Here is a 22,940-nt window from a genome sequence, read left to right as displayed (position 1 = left end):
CTGAAATGATATTCCAGTCAGAAAAAGAACAAACACAAGCACAAGTGATAAAGTACCTTTCATCAGCATTAAAATATATACATATATATATTTGTACCCAATACTGTGGGAATGAAATCATATCCAATTCCTTCCACTTCATAGAAGGTAACATCAGTCTTGTTCAGTTCAGCTGGTTCAGCTAGGATGGAGCCTTCAGGATCAACTCCAACAACAATGCAGTTGGGACATTTCTCCTTCAGCTTACGCCCAACACCTGAGATCGTACCTCCAGTTCCTGCCCCCATTACTACCATATCAACTTTTCCATCACATTGTTGTAGAATCTCTTCTGCTGTCAGATCATAATGTGCTAAAGGATTTCCTGCATTCCTGTACTGCAAAGATATTATTTAAAAATTACTGTTCAAAAATTTTAAAATTCTGCAGATACTTTTATAACTGTATGCATGATGTGTTGCTGAGCCTAATGCACATTCAAAATGTCTATAATCTAAAACTATGTAAATGAATGTGCAACAGCTCATTAATAGTTACACAGTTTTCTATCGGCTCAGTGACACATCATAGTAACTGATATGCATGCACAATTTATTCTGCCACTAAAGTAAAATGCTCACATCAAGAAAATGCAGCTATGAAAATAGTTAACATGTGATGACTTTTTAAAGAAAATTGAGTGAACTCTATTTTGAAGAGACTGGCATACTGTGAACAACAAATAGAAATGCTCAAAAATAATCATAAAACTGAAAGCTGTCCACAAATTAAGATGAAAGTAAAGCATAAAATCAAGACACAGTTCCCATTTGGGAATTCATTGGTCATATTAATGTGCTGTAGTAGAAAAGGCCTATATATCAATTGGCAAATGGTGAAGAACCTTTCACATAGAGCATTATCCTTCAGAGTACCTGTTTATACCATGTAGACAAGTATGCAGGGTATAGTAAGCAGCATAATTCAGCCAGATATATGTAATGTCGGTTACAGTTGCCACTGTCTGCTGCACATATTGTGATGTTTCGTATACTGTTCAGTTCATTTATCATGTTGTATGATTGACTGTGTCTCAGAATATCAATAATAAACTGATCATGTAAGTTGTAAGGATTCACTTTGCATTAGTAATTAACAAAATGAAATTAATATCTGCCCACAAGCTCATTGCTCTTACTTACCTTTCTTAAACAGAAAATTAAAAATGCAGTTTACTTGATTACTCCTCATGTTTCAGCAAACAATATGGACTTGAAAGATATTGTTATACCGGTGCCAAAGTAGCCCCTGAGGGGCAGAAACCCATATTACACCACAGAGGATGAGGTTGTCTATGCCAAAGGCATACCAAAAGCACCATGGTAGACACCATTTACATACAGGATAATGGAAACAGATATTCCGAGCACAAGAGTCAAGCTGAACTGCTCCATGGTCACCAGCCTTGGACCCTATTCTATCTCCTCCTCCTGCAGGATGGACCTCGCGCCCCGCCAGGCGCTTCCCGATATTCATCTGCCTCCAAGGTATGAGCTCGCAGTTTTGGGCCCTGGCCCAGCTGGCTTCCAGGGGGTCATTATCCAGCCCCATGGTCAACAAATGTTCGACATACACCTGGACGACAGGGTGGTTTCGTGTCACTGCAACTAACTGTGTCTTCGTTTCCTCGAGCAGCCGCAGCCCCAAATGCCGGCTCCTGTCTCACTCCCATCACTGGTCCCTTCCTTGGGGCCTACGTTGATGCCCTCTCCTCAGTTGGTGGATGATCTTCCTGGAGATAGCCAGCAGACGCCGACTGCTAGCACTGCGCCTCCGCATGCTCCGGACCCGGGACAACTCCGAAACCTCCCCCTGAACCCACTTCCTGGCCCTTCTTTGGCACCGCCTCAGTTGGACAACACAGACGTCCCCATGCCACTTGCCCAGCCTGACGTCACCTCGCAACCACCACTGCTGCGGCTTTCCAGCCGCCTTGCACGGAAAGTAGTGCCCTACTCTCTGGGTACCACCGCCTCCTTCAAGAGGACTTAGCTGCAGATCAGCCTAAGGCACCGGGCTACATTGGTACTCTCTCCCCCACAGTCGCCCGTGCCACACCAGCTTTTCCTAGGGGTTATACTGGAGTCAAGATAGCCACTGAGGGCCGGCAACCAATATTACACTACAGAAGATGAGGTTGTCTATGCCCAAGGCGTACCAAAAGCACCATCGTAAACACCGACCATTTACATACAAGATAATGGAAACAGACATTCCGAGCACTACTTCCTGCAGGGGGAGCTCAAGCCACAGCCTGCAGGAAGTATCACTACGCCAAAATCAGATTGGTTGGAGACAGCTATTTAGGGGCTAGAACCAGCCCAAAGTTCAGTTCACGCTGGATGCCAACTTCGTGTACTGCGACCATTGAAGATTACGTCTCTGTCTCTGAATTGGACTGTTACTAGTTGGTGTGTGTGTGTGTGTGTGTGTGTGTGTGTGTGTGTGTGTGTGTGTGTGTGTGTGTGTTTTACCACGAACCTTTGTGGAAAATCAAGTTTTGTTTGCCTCAATTAGGAGACTTTTACTGGCATCGTTGTTGTTACCTTTCGTTTGTTGTTCAGTCATCAACCTTGTGAACTTACATCAATAAAAGTCGTGTTTGTTAAAAATTGCGAATTGTCAGTCACACCAGCTATCTTATTTCATAGCATAGTGTTAAAAAAAAAAAAAAAAGAGTAGGATTATTACTCTCAAACAGAATCCAAATTGCTTTATTTTTTTTTTTTCCTCACCTGATCCAAAATAATAGAATTTGGTATTTCTTTATTCAGTCTTTGTGCAACAGCAATCAGACCCTCAGGTGAGTCAAAAGATGCAGCTGTTGGAGTTCTTATAATTTCTGCACCAAGAGCTCTCAAGGCATCCACTTTTTCATTTGACATTTTTTCAGGCATTACTATTATGCACCGATAACCTTTTACAGCTGATGCCATTGCCAAACCAATTCCTGCAAACAAATTCAAAGTGTCACAATCTTATACAACTGTTCACAGTATCCGACATGAAACTTCAGAAAATTTTAAAAATTCAGTGACTTCATTTCTATCATAGTTTAATAATGTGTAGATCACTTATGTACACATATCACAAGTATAACACAATCTGTATTAAAATGGCCTAATTCTTCTCAAAATCTCACAGATATTCTGTAAACTGGTGTGGCTGGAAATTCCAGAAGCCTTTTTTAGTCACAATACATTACAAGTATCTCAATCTGTGCATCTCAAAAAGTGGCTGCTTCCTATTTTTCAGTGCTGTATAGCTAAAACTAAATATGTCACAACATATAGGCATCAGTATGTCATATGACAGCTTTGATTCAGTATTTATATTCAGGTCTTGTTTGGTATCATTGCTTGAAACATCACTAACTGATCACCCCCAACCACCCGAGTTGACTATCACAGCTGTAACAGGTTCTTATTGCACTGAATAATCCTGAACACAATAATCTCCTGAGCCAGTTCCCAAGCTGACAAAAAATTTCAACATTCAATTTTTGTGGTTTTCTTAATCACACTGTCACAGAAACAACTCATCAGACATTTTTAAATAAGAAGACAATTATCACTGGAGTATCTACACATCTTGTTGAATAACATGAATTAAATAAATCTGGTGCATAATGGAGACAACAGAGTATTAATTGTAAGTTACCAAGAAGTCTATCAATAAATGGTAGTAATGACACCCCACCAGAAGAAAAGTAAATCACTTTTCAAACAGACCATATGCTAATCATATTTATACAATTGGGAAACTAATAAAATCTGCTATGTAAACACCTCTTAGCCATATAAATCTTCCACTTCAAAAGTAAATTTTCGTTAGTAATACTACTTAAGTCTGAGAATGCAAATGTAATTTCTTGTGAAGAATATTCCATCATATCTCTGTTCTTTTTTGTTATATTCCACATCTGCATTTACATACCTACTCCGCAAGCCATGTTACAGTGTATAACAGTAAATGAATTAAAGTGCTGGAATGGTAATTCTGTATTGGGACATTACTGCCTCTGAGGTGAAGTTTTCACTTCTCAAGGGGATTGTGGAACTAAAGTGGGTGGTGGTGGTAGGAGGGCAGTGGAGGGTGGCATTGCAGTGAAAAGGGAGCTTTGGTGTAGGCATTCTGTGTTTTCATTAGTCATGCTCATAGCTATTAACAGACAAAAATTAACATGAATTTAATTTTGTAGGTGTATGTATGGTAATGCAATACAGCTGACACTAACACAAGGTGTACAGTGACAACGGTAAGTAGCAGTTGAAAGAAACAGATCACAGATGTCTGGCAGTTAGCTTGGACAACGGTCAACATAAACTCATTCAGACATTAGTCAATTGGTGTCTGCATCATAAAGTTGTTCTTGATTGAAAATGTCAGTTTATGAGCCTAATTCTAGTCGTTTGTGGGAGGTGTTACTGTTTTGTTTCAATATGAAGAAAACAGCGGCTGAGTCTCATCGAATGCTCTCACGTATGTATGGTAAGGACGCTATTAGTGAAAGCACATGTTGTGAGTGGTTTCAACATTTCAAGAACAGTGATTTTAATGTTGTAGACTGGCATAGTGGTGGAAGACAGAATGTTTTCGAAGATAGAGAAGCCGGCCGCTGTAGCTGAGCGGTTCTAGGAGCTTCAGTACGGAAACACACTGCTGCTGTGGTCGCAGGTTCGAATCCTGCCTTGGGCATGGATGTGTGTGATGTCCTTAGCTTAGTTAGGTTTAAGTAGCTCTAAGTCTAGGGGACTGATGAACTTAGATGTTGTCCCATAGTGGTTGGAGCCATTTGAACAATTTTTTTGAAGATGCAGAGTTGGAGACACTGCTGAGTGAAGACTCGGTCAAACTCAAGACGAATTGGCATGATTAGGGGGAGTGACACAGCAAGCCATTCCAAAATGTTTCAAGGCTATGGGCATGATTCAGAAAGAAGGAACTTGGGCCTTGTGTGAGCTGAAATCAAGAGACGTTGAATGGTGTCTGTGAACAGCTGCTTCAGAAGCAAAAACGGAAGGGATTTCTGCATCGCATTGTGACTGGGGATGAAAAATGGGTTCATTATGATAACCCTAAATGCAAAAAATCATGGGGATATACCGGCAATGCTTCCACATCGATGGCCAAACCAAATATTCATGGCTCCAAGATCATGCTCTGCATTTGGTGGGACCACCTCGGCATCATGTACTATGAGGTGTTAAAACCTAGTGAAACACTCACAGGTGCTTGTTATCAAACACAATTAGTGCGTTTCAGCAGAGCATTACAAGACAAACAGCCGCAGTACAGCGAGTGGCATGATAAAGTGATTTTGCAGCATGACAACGCTCAACCCCACGTTGCAACAGAGATCAAAACATACTTGGAAACGTTAAAATGGGAAGTCCTACCCCACACGCCATATTCTCCAGACATTTCTCCCTCTGACTATCACCTGTTTAGATCAATGGTGCATGGCCTGGCTGACCAACAGTTCCAATCTCATGAAGAAGTCACAAATTGGATCAATTTGTGGATCGCTTCAAAAGATTAACAATTTTTTCGACACAGGATTCATACACTGCCTGAAAGATGGGAGAAAGTAGTGGCCAGTGATGGAAAATACTTTGAATGATACATGTGTAACCAATTTGTTTCATTAAAGCCTCAAATGTTGGGGAAAAAAAGGTGGAGCCAAAGTTGTACACCTTGTAACATTGATTAAAATGATATTTCTATTGCCAGCTGGTTTAAAAATGAGACCAATATAACTTAAAAAGTTGTACAAGTACTAAATGCTTTTTATTTTTCTAACATTTATTTCATGTTGGTCAATAGCCAAGTGTCAGTCTTTCAATTGAATGCCACTTTGATGAGTTGCCCGTCCTTAATATACTCCAGTTGTTCAACCAGAAAAATGGAATCTACAGTTTAGCATGGAATCTAAACCATGTATTATTACTGGCAACTCTTCACATGATTGAGAGTTGAAGGCCAGTTTAAAGGTAGACTGAAAATTCCCATGATCTGGCCGGAATTGGATCCTGCAACCTCTCAGTTTGTAAGCATACACTTTACAGCTACACCAGCAGGCCCAATTTTCTAACAGCTAATAATTCATCTTCCACAAGCTGTTGTAACATCAGCAAGTGTTCTGTCTAGGATGTTGTATGAGTGCACAAAGTGGAGTAACTGGGTCTAAGACAAAGCTGTAACAAAGAAGTCATGAAAACCAATTTAACAGTGTCCATTTCTTTAGCAGCAGCAAATCCCCAGTACTTGCACTACTGAGGCAGCATGTGTGTTGTGGTATGTTGGGCCCATATTTGGTGGAGTCCAGTGAAAATATTTGACATCCCATTAGCGGTATAACCAACACACTTTGAAGCATATTTTCTCATAGTGGCTAAGAAATAAAAGTGTCATACATATTCAAACACTACTTAAAATATGGATTCAAATGGACAACTTCCTTTGTGTTCACTTGTGAAAAATCATTTTCAAATGAAGCTGCAGAACATTCTACAGGAAGTGGTCACTGAGGAAAACTGCCGTCTAACAAAGTGAGTCAGTTTATTTCATTTTTCTATGCTTTAAAATCTAAGTTTGAAAAAGGCAAGATTGTAGCAAATTATGTGAATAATCTATTCTCAGCACTGACAAAGGCACCCTTACTTCCATGAAACTTCATTATTAATAGCGGAATGAAGCGAATCACTTACCAACACTTATATTAGCCACAGTTAAAAGCATTGTCAATAATATGCTGGTGCCTGATGCATATCCCATAATTTATATCAATTTCTTTGAGTAATGAAACTGTTTTGAGAACAATGGCATTTGATTGGTAGTAAATATTTTTTAAAAACAGAATTTGCAATAAAAATTTATGTATGAATAGCTACTGACACAAAGCATTGCTGTCAAGGAATTGTCAAGTAATGGCAACACTGTCATTTGTCAGAAATTTGACCACTAAGTTGAAAGAGATTTTCCTAAGGAAGAATATGGAAGTTTTTTTTCAAAGGGAAAAGAAATATTCCACTAGCACACAAACTGCATGAACAACTGATGGAGCTGCATCCATGACGGGTTGATAAATTGGATTTTTAGTCTGTTTAAAATCTGCTATACTTGAAATTATTATAACAATATCATAAAAAAGATAGTTCCTACTCACCATATAGCAGTCACAGATAGGCACAACAAGAAGACTGTAACAAAATAAGCTTTTGGCCAACAAGGCCTTTGCCAAAAATAGACGAACCACACACACACACACACACACACACACACGCACGCACGCACGCACGCTTCGGCTACCACACACTATGGTCACGTGTGTGTGTGTGTGTGTATGTGTGTGTGTTCCATTTGCATGAGTGTGGGTGTGTGTCTGTCACCTATTTTTGACAAAGGCCTTGTTGGCCGAAAGCTTATTTTGTGACAGTCTTTTCGTTGTGTCTATCTGTGACTCAGCATCTTCACTATATGGTGAGTAGCAACTATCCTCTTCATAAATTGTTACATTCCATCCTGGATTTCCAATTGTTTGATTATGTCAAAGGGTAGATTGTTAAGATTGTTACGACCTAGCACATAGGAATTAGTATCTCAGAAATGTGGAGTTCAGAGGTTTGCCCCATCTTAAAGCAGAATACACAAAGTTCTGTGACAGATCTGATGACAGGGTACAATTCTGGTATTACACACAAGTGTTTCAGAGTACACCATGCAATACAAATTGTGGAATATGAGAATCCACAGCAGATGGGCCATGTGTGTTCTCCCACTGATCCAACAACATCATCAATTATGATTACAGTGAGTATGGGATCACTGAGATTGGGTCATCGATCAATGGAAACTCGTTTCCTGGTCGGAAGAATCCCGATCCTTGCTACCTGTATACACAGTCATCCAGTGAATAGCTGCTCGAAATAGGCACCATGCCAGGAACACATAATGACTGAGTTAAAAACATGAGTTTCTTTCAGGAAAACGGTGGAACTGTGATCTCCCTCACTATTTTCTACACATATGTTGCCCATGTTACATTTCTGCCACTCCCTTCCTCCTACACCAATTCTCTCACTGCTGTTTCAGTTCAACTCCTTCTCACAAACATATTCCAAGATATACTTCCACTAATGTTACATTAAGAGTCTCTTATGTGAGATTATCTGTTGCAGCCTCAGGTGTTGCAAATGACCGTGCACCTGAAAAATTCACATTTGTGGTAAACATGAATATAGATGTGATTCTTGAGTTTCTCCTGGCATATTTGATAATCAAAATATCCACGGGTGTACTGCCGGTCTACAGTGTCCAATGGGCACAATATTACGGCGATCATACATGTCGTTATCATCAGGTGAACTGACGGACTGAGCTCCTGTGAACGTGCCGGCATGGAGATCCATATGCTATGGCTGCTCAGAGGGAACTGGGTTCGGTCGCAGCGGCGGCCGATTTAAATACCCTCTGCCTGCGGCGCGCTCCCTCTGCTGTCCACGCCCCGCGCCACGGTCGTGCGGTGGAACAGATTGCGACGGCATCTGAGATGACGTCGGAGTGATGGCTCTGTCCGCCGTGGTCGTCACAACTACACGTTTGCTCGATTTACTCTTGATTAACTCAATCGCTGGTTCCCAAGCCTTGCTAAGATTATAGCCACAGTCACGGCTTGTGAGGTCGTCACTGGTGCAAATTTCAATGGGCTCTCTAACAACGCTGTCCCAGTATCTCGACGTCTGTACCAGAATCCTCGTGCATTCATACTCCATAGCGTGATTTTCTGATAAACAATGTTCAGCGACTGCCGACTTGCTCGGATACATCAGTCGAGTGTGCCTCTGGTGTTCACGGCATCGATCCTCGATGGTACGCATTGTCTGACCAATATACGACTTGCCACAATGACACGGAATCTGGTACAGGCCGGCCTTCCTCAAACCGAGGTCATCTTTGGCACTCCCCACCAGTGCACGAGTTTTATTCGGAGGACAAAACACAGTTCCGACCCGGTGTTTCTTCAAAATGCGGGTGATTTTCCCTGAGAGTGCGCCTGTATATGGAATAAACGCAGTGCCTACCTCCTCCCTCGTGGTTTCATCCATCTCCACAGGTTGTGCTGTAGTGGTTGGGCGGAGAGCACGTAGAATCTGCCACTCTGAGTACCCATTTTTTCGAAATACAGTTCTCAGATGTTCCAATTCCTGCGGTAGACTCTCTGCATCAGAAATAGTGTGCGCCCTATGTACTAGAGTTTTAAGCACCCCATTCCTCTGTGAAGGGTGGTGGCAGCTGTCTGCGTGCAAACACAGATCAGTGTGCATTGTCTTCCGATACACCCCATGACCTAGGGTGCCGTCAGCCCTTCTCTTGACCAAGACGTCAAGGAAAGGTAATTTACCCTCCGTTTCAGTCTCCCTGGTGAATTTGATGTTGGGGTGTATGGAGTTTAGATGTGTAAGGAAGTCAAGGAGTTTATCCATACCATGTGGCCAGATGACGAACGTGTCGTCCACATAATGGAAAAAGCAAGTAGGTTTCCATTCGAATGACGACAGGGCTTCCTCCTCGAAGTTCTCCACGTACAAATTCACTACCACCGGTGACAGTGGGCTACCCATGGCGACTCCCTCTGTTTGTTCGTACTATTCTCCATTAAACGCCTTGATAGCTTCAGGTTGGATGACTCAGATATCATGGTGAGTTTTGACGTCGTTTCCTTGTTTACAAGGGTACCCCTGTGAGAGTCACTAGAATTGATTAGTCATAAGTTAGACGAGAAGACCACTGAACTTTTTAGGTATGTCTTGACTTCCATGTATTTTCTTTTTAATGGAGAAAAGTTCTTGTTTATTTATGTTCACGGTCACCAGCGATGTTACAATCTCCACACTACAATGACCATGTTGCGAGCCTGCCTGTAAATTTCAATTATTTTTTGATTCTACTACTCCTTTAGAGTACCTTGTCGGTTCTATCTGTAGTATTATCACTTATGTATTACACACACATGAGAGGGTTCTGCAATATACTAATCAGGGCTTATATGCTACAGATTTGAAATCAGTGTTCTGCAGATTTTGTAAGAAAAGAAATATAATGTCGAGAAACACCTAAAATCAGAGGCATTCTGCTCACTAGTGCTAAAATAATGTTACTTCTCAACAGAAACATTTACTGAAACACAACTGCAGAAAAAAACTTTTGAAGTTTCTGCAGAAGTAAATATTGCTCTCAAAAAGCTATAGTTATATAGAATAAATACTATACTATTTTATCATTATTTTATCTATGATTACTGCTTTTTCAATTTTTAGTTTTTTATTATTTTTCTTTCTTTGTAATCAATTTTGAGTTCATGAATATAGTGAGCTAAAGTTTTAAATTTGCACATCAAATTATTTACAAATACTATTTTCACCATACATAGATGCTAATTTTGCTACAAACAGATGACACATTTTCAGGTTCCTACAAATGACATTCAAAATATGAAGCTGTCAGTTAAGAAAGGAAGACTAAGGAATAATGTTGCACCAATAACAATGTCATTTATGACAGAACTCAAGTTCACAGTGGACAATGATTAGACAAGAAATTGGCCAAGGGCTTTTGAAAAAAAAAATATCCTGGCACTCACTTAAATTGACTCAGGGAAACCATGGAAAGTTTAAATCTGAATAGCTGGATGGGGTCTTGAATCCTGTTCCTTCTCTCATTTAAAATAACAGAGATCATAATTACAAAGCAATAATAAAAATTACCAGTGTTTCCTGACGTTGGTTCAATAAGAACATCTCCTGGCTTGAGAATTCCCTTTTTTTCAGCATCTTCTATCATTCTGTAAGCTATTCTGTCCTTTACACTTCCTCCAGGGTTAAAAAATTCACATTTAACCACTGTAAAAAAAGAGTATATATTGAAAGGCTCACACAAAAACTTTAAATTTTTTAAAATCTAAGGCAAGTAATGTAGCTATCAAAAACACACAAATTTAGATAGTAAAAATAGTTATATATGACCTCCTTTAGTAAGAGAAGGTTAATCAATATTCCTGTAGTTTCCTCTAAAGCATAAAGTTATCTACTATCATATGTCATATTTTGTTTTCTTAAGCACTCTTACCTACACTAAAGCATCACAGAGTTCTTTACGCTATTTTTTAGTGTTATAAACTACAATCCAGCATGTTAACATCATGACAAATAACACGTTTTGATATCTTATTTCACCTAACAGTGCTTAAAGTTTCCATACCTCATGTTGTAGAGATCTCTTGTTCATCTCATTTTTACACTTGGCTAAATCACTTATGATTTCTCTTAACCCATAGTCTTCAAAGGCAATATTTTTTTTTTTTTCTTTGGTGTCTTTCAGCTGTTTTCTCTGAGTCTCACTTTGAGCCTGAACAGTCAGCCCTAACAAATTAATGTTTTTGATTGGATGTAAGGAACTTTTCCCTTTTGACACCTTACAAACAAACCTGGAGATTTATGAGCCATACTGCCCACAATTCCTCCCAATTTGAATAGCAGTAGACAATTTGTCTCAGAGAAAAACAGATATTATCTCTCCAGAGAAAGTAGTATTGGTGCACCATAGGATTCTGTCCTCAGCATTTTTTTTTTTTCCATTATGGCGGTCAGTGATCTGTCCTGCTGCATATCTGAGTCTGTCATCTATTATACTGACGATACAACATCTCGTAACATATCTGGCCTTGAAAAAATAATAATCACTTGACTGCATTGGGTTGGTTTCCAGCCAATAAGTTGATTTGCAACACGAAAAAGTCAACTGTTTCTATTAGGTTTGTCTGGATTTTAGAAATTCCTAAAGAATTAATTCTTAACTGAAAAGAACATACTAAGCAGTCATGCAAAAAGATCTCAGAGATTGTTTATCACACGTGGAAAATTTGAGGTGTGGTTTGTAACAATTATCTCTCCAAAACATTTTTCAGACTCTTCCATTCACGTATTTCATGCGGTTTACTCATATGGGGACATTCTTCTCGCATCATTAGCATTATTATAATATAAAGAAAAGTGCTGTAAGGAGGGTGTCTAAGATTGGTTATATGGAACACAGCCCTTGTTCTGAGTATTAACAGTTTTCAATCGGTATATTTAATTTTGTTCTCAAACTAGAAATTCAGTCAAAGTGAATGCTCTCAGAATGTTTACTGCATCACCTCTCTTCTCTCCACTCAGTCAAGGCCATTGAAAACTTTTAAAATAAAATTATATAATTGGTTGTCAGCCAATTAATTTATCAATTGTCCGCAGCTCGTGGTCGTGCGGTAGCGTTCTCGCTCCCGACGCCCGAGTTCCCGGGTTCGATTCCCGGGGGGGTCAGGGATTTTCTCTGCCTCGTGATGACTGGGTGTTGTGTGCAGTCCTTAGGTTAGTTAGGTTTAAGTAGTTCTAAGTTCTAGGGGACTGATGACCATAGATGTTAAGTCCCATAGTGCTCAGAGCCATTTGAACCAACCAATTTATCAATTTAACTGAACTGAACGTTTAAAACTAGCTGTACTCTTTGCCTATGACAAAGCATGTTTGTGATCAGTGGCAAACAAAGAACCTCGACTCATAACCAGACTCCGCACTGGAGAAAGTGCATCACACCAGTATTTTCCACTCACATTTCTATTTCATTCTTGAACTGAGAATAGAAAATGGTTGTCTGCAAGTCAAAATCTCTATTCATATTTCTGTAACCCTTGTACGACCACTTCTGAGCATCTTCATAACACTTTTCATCTTTTCCAGATATAAGACTGGACAACTAATAAAATTAGTACATACAGACATGCACTAGCTTTACAGGTTGTGAAAGAATGAAAGGAAGGAAGGAAAAAATGTTGCTTGTGCAGAATCAAAAGATGAAATGAAGGTGGAACAGGCAACTGACAGCAGATGGTTTAAATAATTATAATGTTCTCTGTTTGACAAAGCAATCAAATGCAATAAATGCCTCTGATGCATGACAATCACTACAAACAGTATAAAATATGCACTGAAGAAAATATGGACTCTTTACAATGGCAATGAAAGGGGCAGCAGAGGCAACCCCTCCTGCCTGCATTATTGTTAAATAATTGCTCACAGTTATATACTATAGTGAAGGCAGCAGAGGATCAAGTAGGTAAAAAGACAAGGTATAGTAGAAATCCCTGGGTAACAGAAGAGATATTGAATTTAATTGATGAAAGGAGAAAATATAAAAATGCAGTAAATGAAGCAGGTGCACAGGAATACAAATGTCTCAAAAATGAGAGTGGCAGGAAGTGCAAAATGGCTAAACAGGGAATGCTAGAGGACAAATGTAAGGATGTGGAGGCATAGATCACGAGGAGTAAGATAGATACAGCCTACAGGAAAATATAAGGAGAAAAGTAAGTGAACTACCTGTATGAATTTCAAGGGCTCATGTGGAAAACCAGTACTAAGCAAAGAAGGGGAAGCGGAAAGGTGGAAAGAGTATATGGAGGATCTATACAAGGGTGATGTATTTGAGGGTAATATAATGAAATGGAAGAGGATGTAGATGAAGATGAAATGGGAGATATGACTCTGCGTGAAGAATTTGACAGAGCACTGAAAGATCTAAGTCGAAACAAGGCCCTGGGCGTAGACAACATTCCATTAGAACTACTGATAGCCTTGGGAGAGCCAACCATGACAAAACTCTACCATCTGGTGAGCAAGATGTATGAGACAGGCAAAGTACTCTCAAACTTCAAGGTGTTGTTGTTGTTGTTGTTGTGGTCTTCAGTCCTGAGACTGGTTTGATGCAGCTCTCCATGCTACTCTATCCTGTGCAAGCTTCTTCATCTCCCAGTACCTACTGCAACCTACATCCTTCTGAATCTGCTTAGTGTATTCATCTCTTGGTCTCCCTCTACGATTTTTACCCTCCACGCTGCCCTCCAAAGCTAAATTTGTGATCCCTTGATGCCTCAAAACATGTCCTACCAACCGATCCCTTCTTCTAGTCAAGTTGTGCCACAAACTTCTCTTCTCCCCAATCCTATTCAATACCTCCTCATTAGTTACGTGATCTACCCACCTTATCTTCAGCATTCTTCTGTAGCACCACATTTCGAAAGCTTCTATTCTCTTCTTGTCCAAACTGGTTATCGACCATGTTTCACTTCCATACATGGCTACACTCCATACAAATACTTTCAGAAACGACTTCCTGACACTTAAATCTTCAAGGAAAATATAATAATTCCAATCCCAAAGAAAGCAAGTGTTGACAGGTGTGAAAATTACCAAACTATCAGTTTAATAAGTCATGGCTGCAAAATACTGACACAAATTCTGTACAGATGAAGGGAAAAATTGGCAGAAGCTGACCTCGGGAAAGATCAGTTTGCATTCCGTCGGAATGTTGAAACGCGTGATGCAATACTGACCCTACCACTTATCTTAGAAGATAGATTAAGGAAAGGCAAACCTACATTTCTAGCATTTGTAGACATAGAGAAAGCATTTGATAATCTTGGCTGGAGCAGCCTCTTTCAGATTCTGGAAGTGGCAGGGGTAAAACACAGGGAGCGAAAGGCTATTTACAATTTGTACAGAAACCAGATGGCAGTTATAAGAGTCGAAGGACATGAAAGGGAAGCAGTGGCTGGGAAGGGAGTAAGACAGTGTTGTAGCCTCTCCCCAATGTTATTCAATTTGAATATTGAGCAAGCAGTACAGGAAACAAAAGAAAAATTCAGAGTAGGAATTAAAATCCACGGAGAAGAAATAAAAACTTTGAGGTTTTCCGATGACATTGTAATTCTGTCAGAGACAGCAAAGTACCTGGAAGAGCAGCTGAACAGAATGGACAGTGTCTTGAAAGGAAGATATAAGGTGAACATCAACAAAAACAAAACAAGGATAGTGGAATATAGTCGCATTAAATCAGTTGATGGTGAGGGAAATAGATTAGGAAATGAGACACTTAAAGCAGTAGATGAGTTTTGCTATTTGGGGAGCAAAATAACTGATTACTGTCAAAGTAGGAGAGGATATAAAATGTAGACTGGCACTGGCAAGGAAAGCTTTATTCAAGAAGAGATATTTGTCAACATCGAGTATAGATTTAAGTTGGGTTGGGTTGTTTGGGCAAGGAGACCAGACAGCGAGGTCATCAGTCTCATCGAATTAGGTAAGGACTGGGAAGGAAGTCGGCCGCGCCCTTTGAAAGGAACCATCCCAGCATTTGCCTGGAGCTATTTAGGGAAATCACGGAAAACCTAAATCAGGATGGCCGGACGCGGGATTGAACTGTCGTCCTCCCGAATGCGAGTCCACTGTCTTACCAATGCGCCACCTTGCTCGGCCTATAGATTTAAGTGTCAGGAAGTCCTTTCTGAAAGTATTTGTATGGAGTGTACCCATGTGTGGAAATGAAACATGGACGATAAATAGTTTAGACAAGAAGACAATAGATGGTTTTGAAATGTGGTGCTACAGAAGAATGCTGAAGATTAGATGGGTGGATCATGTAACTAATGAGAAGGTACTGAATAGAATTGAGGAGAAGAGGAATTTGGGGCACAACTTGACTAGAAGAAGGCATCAAAGGATCACCAATTTAGTATTGGAAGGAAGCGTGGAGGGTAAAAATCGCAAAGGGAGACCAAGGGATGAATACACTAAGCAGATTCAGAAGGATGTAGGTTGCAGTAGTTACTCAGAGATGAAGAACCTTGCACAGGATAGGGTAGCAAGGAGGGCTGCATCAAACCAGTCTCTGGACTGAAGACCATAACAACAACAACAACAACAACAACAACAACAACATATACTTCTCCTTCCCTGTTTTCCTTTTACTCATTCACTTCATTGTCCCAGTTTCATTTTTTGTACTTAATATATACATAACACACCACATAGCAGAAGACGAATGTTTTGTACCACTCTCATTATTAACAGTTAAAATTCAATCTGGAATGATTATTAATCTAAAAATTTATGATTCTGTCTACTATTTTACTTATAAAAGAAAACTTAATCTCTACTTCTCTTCAAGTCAGACTTACACATTTCACATTTGATGCCACGAGACTTTGGAATGTTATTCAGACGGATCATTGGTGTGTTTCCAATTACATGGAGAACATTTGGCATAATCTTCTTTGGAGGTGTTCTAGATAAACAAATACACACACCAGTTTTATAGGCATAAAGAAGATAAATAAAAGCAGTAGATAGGATCATGTAGTCCTAAAATTAAAATGTAGGTTTTAACTAAAAGTAATATCTTGAAACTTAGTAAGCTACTATTGATGTAAGCATATATGCCACAAAATGTACAAAATGGAAAACTGCGATCACATATTTCTAGTCAAGAAATTCCAGTTTATCGTCTACAAGGAAGTGTTTCCATATGACACAGAAAACTATTTAATAAATGATAGTCAGTTATGCATATCCTGAGTAGGGAGATAAATTACATTGCAGGGGGGGGGGGGGGGGGGGGATGAAAGCCACCCAGGGTAAATAAATTTAGCAGCTTGAAGCTTGAACATTATTACATCTTGGGGAGGAAATACTCCTCTTTGAGTAATATGTGGTCTGTTCACCAACTGTAACAATTTAAAATGTATGCTGGACAATGACGCATCATGGCATGCCTAGCAGGCAGAATCAGAACTTTTCTGGCTGTTCTTCAGCCCCTCTCTAATGAGCTCATCATCTTCCTCTGCTTCTTCCTTCTTCTCCAGATGCTGGTCCATCATGCTGCAGAAATTGCACCTCATGGTGGAAGTTACAACTATGAATCCATGGTTAAATGAGTCTTCTCACTGTAGTACAGTAAAAGGAGCTAGACTGGTGCCCTTGTAAGTGAGACAATTTACATTGTTGCACTATCACTATTAGCTTCACTGACCACAGCTTCTTGTCCCTCAATGCCAGCCACACTTTCTTCCTTTGGTGCATGGTCTAGTTAAGCAGTGAGATAGCAGCCCATAGAAGAGTGGCACATTCTTCAATCCTAAGGCCTCCTTGACTTCAGTACCAGCTTCCTCATTTTCCTTTACTCAGATGTGTTCTGATTTGCTGAGTGCAAAATTTACACTGCACGGGAAGTCGCAATGCGGCACTGGTGCAGGCGGGTTGGAGCAGTGAGGTCTGTGCCAACATGGCACGCCCGACCATTGCCGCCGCCACGCATCACGTGAGTCGGGCCACAGTCTTGGTGGATCGTCGGTCGTTCGTCCTACCGGATGACACGTTTTGGCTCACCGATCATTCACGAGTTAGCTGTGTGTGTGTGTGCGCGCATCGACTCCCGGTTTGTCTTTGTGTGTGCTTAGTTACTGTTGGGTATCGTTCAGGTCTTGGTGCAAGAGTTTGTCAGGTTGTGTGTGTAGTTACTGTTGTTTCCACTAACAATGATTTTAGATGTTGTTGGCATTCTGCGGGAGTCGGTCGGTTGCTGCAGACCAGGGAAGTTATCTCCGCGCGGTGCAGTCAGCTGGGTCCTCTGGTGGTCCCTGCACAGTGCGGAGCATGTGTGGAGCTGTCCGATTGCTACGAGCTCCGTGATTCACCAACTCAGGATGTGAAGGTTGAGTGGTTTTGAGCATTACGTTGTTTGTACCAGTGTTGCTGTTGTGGAGGTTTTCCTGTGAGCAACAAGGAGTGAAGTGTTCAAGATAGCCGCCGTCAGGTGGAATTGATCAAATTAATTTTCCATAGTCAAGTACACCAGCAGGATTTTCTGCCTTGTGGCTGTTAGTATTCTGGTTACCTGCCCTGGCCGCTAACGTAGTTTTTAGGCAGTCTTTTCCTCACCTGTTGTTGTTGCCCAACATGGTGTGTAGTTTTGGTAGCTCAGTTCACATACGCATTTGTTTGGGGATAGTGATACTTGTAACTTTTTTTGGGGTGCCTTTAATTCTCATGTACTTCATCGTGGCAAGGAAGCAGTTGGTCGGTCGGTCCGTGACTGTCCCTTGGTTGGGTTCACACGAATTAAGTGTAGTTGGACTCACCACCTGTCTTGCCTAAGTGAATGAGTGCCATTCTCTTAATTATCCTTTTGGCAGTGTTAATGTTGTTTTAATTTAACTGTATTTTATATTTTTAATTTGGCAAGGTTAGTTGTGGGGCTTCAGCCCTGGAAACATGTTCTCAGAGTTTCCTTCAAGTTCCAACATTATCGCCTTCTGCTCTTGAAAGGTTATTGTAATTTTCTCTGAAAGATTTATAAGTTGTTGTGGGCCTTCCGTCGTTGGTGTTACAAAAAGGAAATTTTTAAACAATATATTGTTTTACCGATTGTTGCAATATATATTTCCTTAATTTGCAGATTTGAACTTTGCAGCCTTCAGCCATCTTATTGCATTTGTTTATCTTTTTCTGTGCAACTTGTGGGCTATAAGCCCTGTTAGCATCTTAAAACACTGTGGCCTTCTACCTTCAGTAATCATCATAGCATATTTGGAATTCTGAAGATTTAATCCAGCGGCCTTCAGACGCTCTCCATGCTGATCTCATATATGTATAAGATTTATCTAATTCGTATATTTAACTGTGTGTCATGTATTTTCAAAATTGAACTTATTCTAAAGCATCTGTTTGGAGGCCTTCACCTGCAGAGAAAATTTAATTCTTTCAAAAGTGTATTTGTGAACTAAATGATAATAAATTATGATTGTGAAATGAATACAATTGCAACTCCCTTGGACCTTTCCACAATCCTAATTACCTGTTAGCCCTGCGTGATTTAGTGGGTGTTTCAGAGTAGTCACTCTTTTTAAAACAAAAAGCAAAGGCTTTGTAACTACAGCCAGAGTAATAAAAAACTTCACATACAAAATTTAGCATATCTGTGCATACTGTTGTCGTATGTTAACAGTATTAATAAAACAGTAGGTGGCAATCACATGGTTGGATGATTACAGAATGAATAGGATGAGTCATCCAACCAAAACACATTAAACTGGGCAGTAGCTCAGACTGTCATGTTATGCATATTTAGACAATCTAATCAGCCACCCATAATTGCTATGAGGTAAGGTGTATTTGATGTACAGCTGAACGCTAACAGCGCTGGAGCTCAGGGCAGGCCACAGCCCAGGATCAAGACCAGATGTGGGTAAATCCCAATATAGTGGAGATGGACAATGGTCACTCACTTAGCAGAATGCAGAATGACCAGCACTGGTGGACTTTAAAACAAGCTGAAGATTGTATCTTACAGCTCTTTGATGGTCTATAACAACTTACAATCAAATATTAATGCAAATCTGAATACACATCTGCGATCTCACACCCAGTCACACAACAGTATTTCAGTATCTTCAAAGCTACACAAGTTAATAAAGGGTGTACATAAAGTCTGGGAACACTTTCAATTATTTATTTCACAAGAACTAAACATTGTACAGATATCATACATATTGCATTTTGAAGAGAAACTCTGAAAGTATTTTTTTACAAACATTCGATGTGTGAACCATGAGTGACCTGCCACCAATTTCTTTGGACTCCTTATGATATGTCTTTTGTACATGCTCCAAATTCACTTCACTCACACTGGGACGTCCACTTCTCTTTGACAGACACAAGCAACCCGTCGTAACGAATTTGTTGTGCCAGTGGTAAATGGCCTTCCTTGTTGGTGGCTTCTTATCGTACTTGGTTCTAAACATTCGTTGAATAGCTGTAGCACACTTGCTTTGGCAAATTACCAAACTACGGTGTGGCAGTATACATGAAAAAAAACTTTCATGGTTTCTCTTCAAAATGACATATGTATGATATCTGTACAATGTTTGGTTCTTGTGCAATAAATAATTGAAAGTGTTCCTGAACTTTATGTACACCCTTTATTTCACAGCAAATAAATATTTTCACAATGAATCTCTCAATTAATAACTTTTAAACACTTCATGTGATTTCGGTACATAATATCTCAGATGATATCATTGCACTAAAGCTATCATCTCTGAAAACTACATATCAGTATCTGTTTTATTTATTGATTTATTATGTCTTTTATATATTTTTTTTATTACATGAATGTTTGTCAGAAGTTTGTATTCTCCATATTTACACAGTGAATGAAAACATCATCAGTATTTCGTATTTTGTCATACTTATGTTTTTATTTAATGAACAGTTTACTGTTACTATATTTAAACATTGGCTGCAAATGCTACTAAAAGAACTGTGCTAATTTGAAAGTGGTCAGTCAAATGTTTTAGCAGACATCACAATTGAAAAGAGAACCAAGACACTTCTGTCAAGAGAGCATAAATAATTGTTTAAAAAATATTTAACAACAATCTGTTGTAATTTATCATGAGTACACTTGCACCAAAACTGCTGGGTTATTTATTTACGAACTAATTATTACTTACATGTACTGTACATGATCTTAGTCCAAATGAGTGTTTATAACATTTCATTTATTTAAATATTGTTGTAATATATTAGTTTAGTGTAGGAAAGTGGTCATGTTTGTGGCATGTAAGAACAATGATTTATGGTGGGGATGGCCTTCGGTCTATGGAAAAGCAGATAAAAGTGGAACACTACATGAGTCAAGTGGAGACTGGAACTTTTTCAGTGAAGAGTTCAAGGGAACCATTATGGATGCTTTATGTTGAGTTCTTGAAGAACACAGACCTGCCTGCGGTAATGTGCATCATTTGATTGTGGGGGTGTTTGATTCTGGGTGGTGAACGGCCACTGCCATACTTCTGAAGGGATTTTATAATTCCAAATGTGCTCCAGGTCTCTTAACTATTTCTGCTTGAATTACAGAACTGAGAATAGACAGAGTATGAGTTGCCATTCTTTGTATAGTGTGTGTTAATTTGTTAATCATCATGTTGGATTCTAAACTGTTTTGAGCTGGTGTATGTTTCATGTATTGTGAGTGCGAAATGGATGTAGTTTTTGCATAGATTTGATAGCTATTTAGTTTGGGGATTTTGCTGCTAGTCTCATAATGCTCTCAATGTAACTTTAGCATTTGATAAGGATATTTTTGTCTGTATTTTAAATGAAATCATAGGACCACTTCCCATTTATTTGAGATGTCCTTTCTCAAATAACCATTATTCAACATAATTATCTGTGAATTACATCAATTACAGACTTTAGAATAGAACCCTTGTTACTAAATTATTCATTTAACTTTTATTTTGTATTTCTGTGTATTTTATTAACTCGCAATTCTAGCCAATGCACAGGCTATCTGAATGCAGGATCACAGCTACTGATTACTATTTGCAGCAAATTAGCTGTTGGGCATGATAGCAGATGTGTGTGGCTCGACCCTATGACTGCATTGAGCTATTCTTTTGAAACAGAGCCAGGTATAACCCAAGTACCCAAACTATGAGTAACCACAGGTTACAGCTGGTTTGCTTGTTGGGACTGTTTCGTTTAAGCAATTTCGCTGCAGTTACTGCAAGGTACCATCACAGGACGCCACATAAAATATCAACAATTTTCTTGGTATTGTTTCATCATCACCTTAACTGAGGGCTAGTCCCTCAGTAGACCAAAGGCTTCCCTCCTTGCAGCATACAAAACACACAACATTAAAACATTGTGCACCATGAGTAGAATGTTGGAAACATTGTATTCCAGTGGATTTTTATGCCGCAAGAGATAAGTGTGCATCATTAGACAGCGTCCAATAAGAAGACTAATGAGTACCAATGTGCCCCTTGTCCTAGTTCAGAAGGAGGTCCCACATTTCCAACATTACATTTCTATCACTGGCAACGAAGTTCCATGTCCGCAGTGTACATTTCCATTATTGGCAAAGTCATTTCCATGTTGCATGGTGACATTTTCATCATTGATGGTAATGTTTCAGATTTGCCGTGTTACATTCTCTGTCATTAATGTTGAAGTTTTCAGACAATTTGGACAGCTCCCTGAGTAGACAGTGCATTTTTTTCAGTGCTCTTTCTACATCCACATCCATGTTTGTGAAACATGCCAATGGGACTCTCCTCATTGTGGTTTCCTTGCAATACCTGCAAAAGGTATGGCTAAACTAGCAGTGGATTGTTTTTGTAACAAACCATGTGTGCCTCAACCTAATCATCTCTCTGGGATTCCTGAAGCTTCAACAACTGCCATCACAGCACCGGAGGTGTCCAACCCCATTCCTGGAGTGTGTCCAGCATCCACCATCTCCAGATGACACTGCTGCAACTCTCCATTTCTGGAATGGCACTAGGTTTGGACTCCTCTCTGGGCCCTGCTGGTCTCCTTTGCTCCCTACAGAAGCCTTCAGTCCTTAGCCCCTATCCGAGGACCACTTCTCTTTGTGATCCTATGCACAGTCTGGTGGCTTTGTGCACAACAGACTCTTCCTCCTGTTCCTCCACATCGGCTGCTCCAGTAACACATAACAGACTCCTCTGGTCTTCTGCACTCTTTCTCTCATCCTCCTCCACATCGGATCCTCCAGATGCTATGCACATTCCTCCGGTGCTCTGCTCTTGTCCCTCTGTGCTCCTTCCTAGCAGCTCCACTCTCACCTTCAATGGCTCTATGTCACTGGTCTTGCTGCAGTGAGATTTGCTACACCTGTTTTGTCTTTTCGGTTAAGCTCCCCGCACTCCACTGCTCACAACTGTGCCTCAGCCATCTACGCACTCATCAGACACTGCCTCTCAACCATAAGCTGCCATGAGACCCCCACATCATCCCCTACCTAAGTCCAGGGGAGGCACCTCTCCCATGTGGACTCCCATTGGCACTGTGTTTTCCAGCATTGGGTTAGGACTGCTGTCTCTCCCCGTGGGGGGAGAGAGAAAATGGTTCTGCAACCAGCACCATGACATGAGCCTGCCATATTTCTCCCTAGGGGAAAGGGGAGGAATATCTTCAGCTATTATCGAAATGGCTCCG

The 22,940-nt window shown here is 40.1% G+C and overlaps 1 protein-coding gene across 2 annotated transcripts in view; it reads right to left on the bottom strand.

Moving 5' to 3' along the window:
• LOC126202186 (cystathionine beta-synthase) overlaps positions 1 to 22,940 on the bottom strand; it is a 168,901-nt gene that overhangs the window by 56,710 nt on the left and 89,251 nt on the right. For both annotated transcript variants that reach the window (XM_049936843.1, XM_049936844.1), the window contains exons 3-6: positions 16,091 to 16,197; positions 10,806 to 10,940; positions 2,775 to 2,989; positions 98 to 377 (exon numbers count right to left, since the gene is read on the bottom strand). In XM_049936843.1, coding sequence (XP_049792800.1) covers positions 98 to 377; positions 2,775 to 2,989; positions 10,806 to 10,940; positions 16,091 to 16,197 — 737 coding nt within the window. The remainder of the gene's footprint in view (positions 1 to 97; positions 378 to 2,774; positions 2,990 to 10,805; positions 10,941 to 16,090; positions 16,198 to 22,940) is intronic.

The sequence above is a fragment of the Schistocerca nitens genome, chromosome 1 (assembly GCF_023898315.1).
Source record: "Schistocerca nitens isolate TAMUIC-IGC-003100 chromosome 1, iqSchNite1.1, whole genome shotgun sequence".
NCBI lineage: Eukaryota > Metazoa > Arthropoda > Insecta > Orthoptera > Acrididae > Schistocerca > Schistocerca nitens.
Note: the sequence above shows the minus strand (reverse complement) of the source record. Positions and strands in the feature narration are given on the sequence as shown.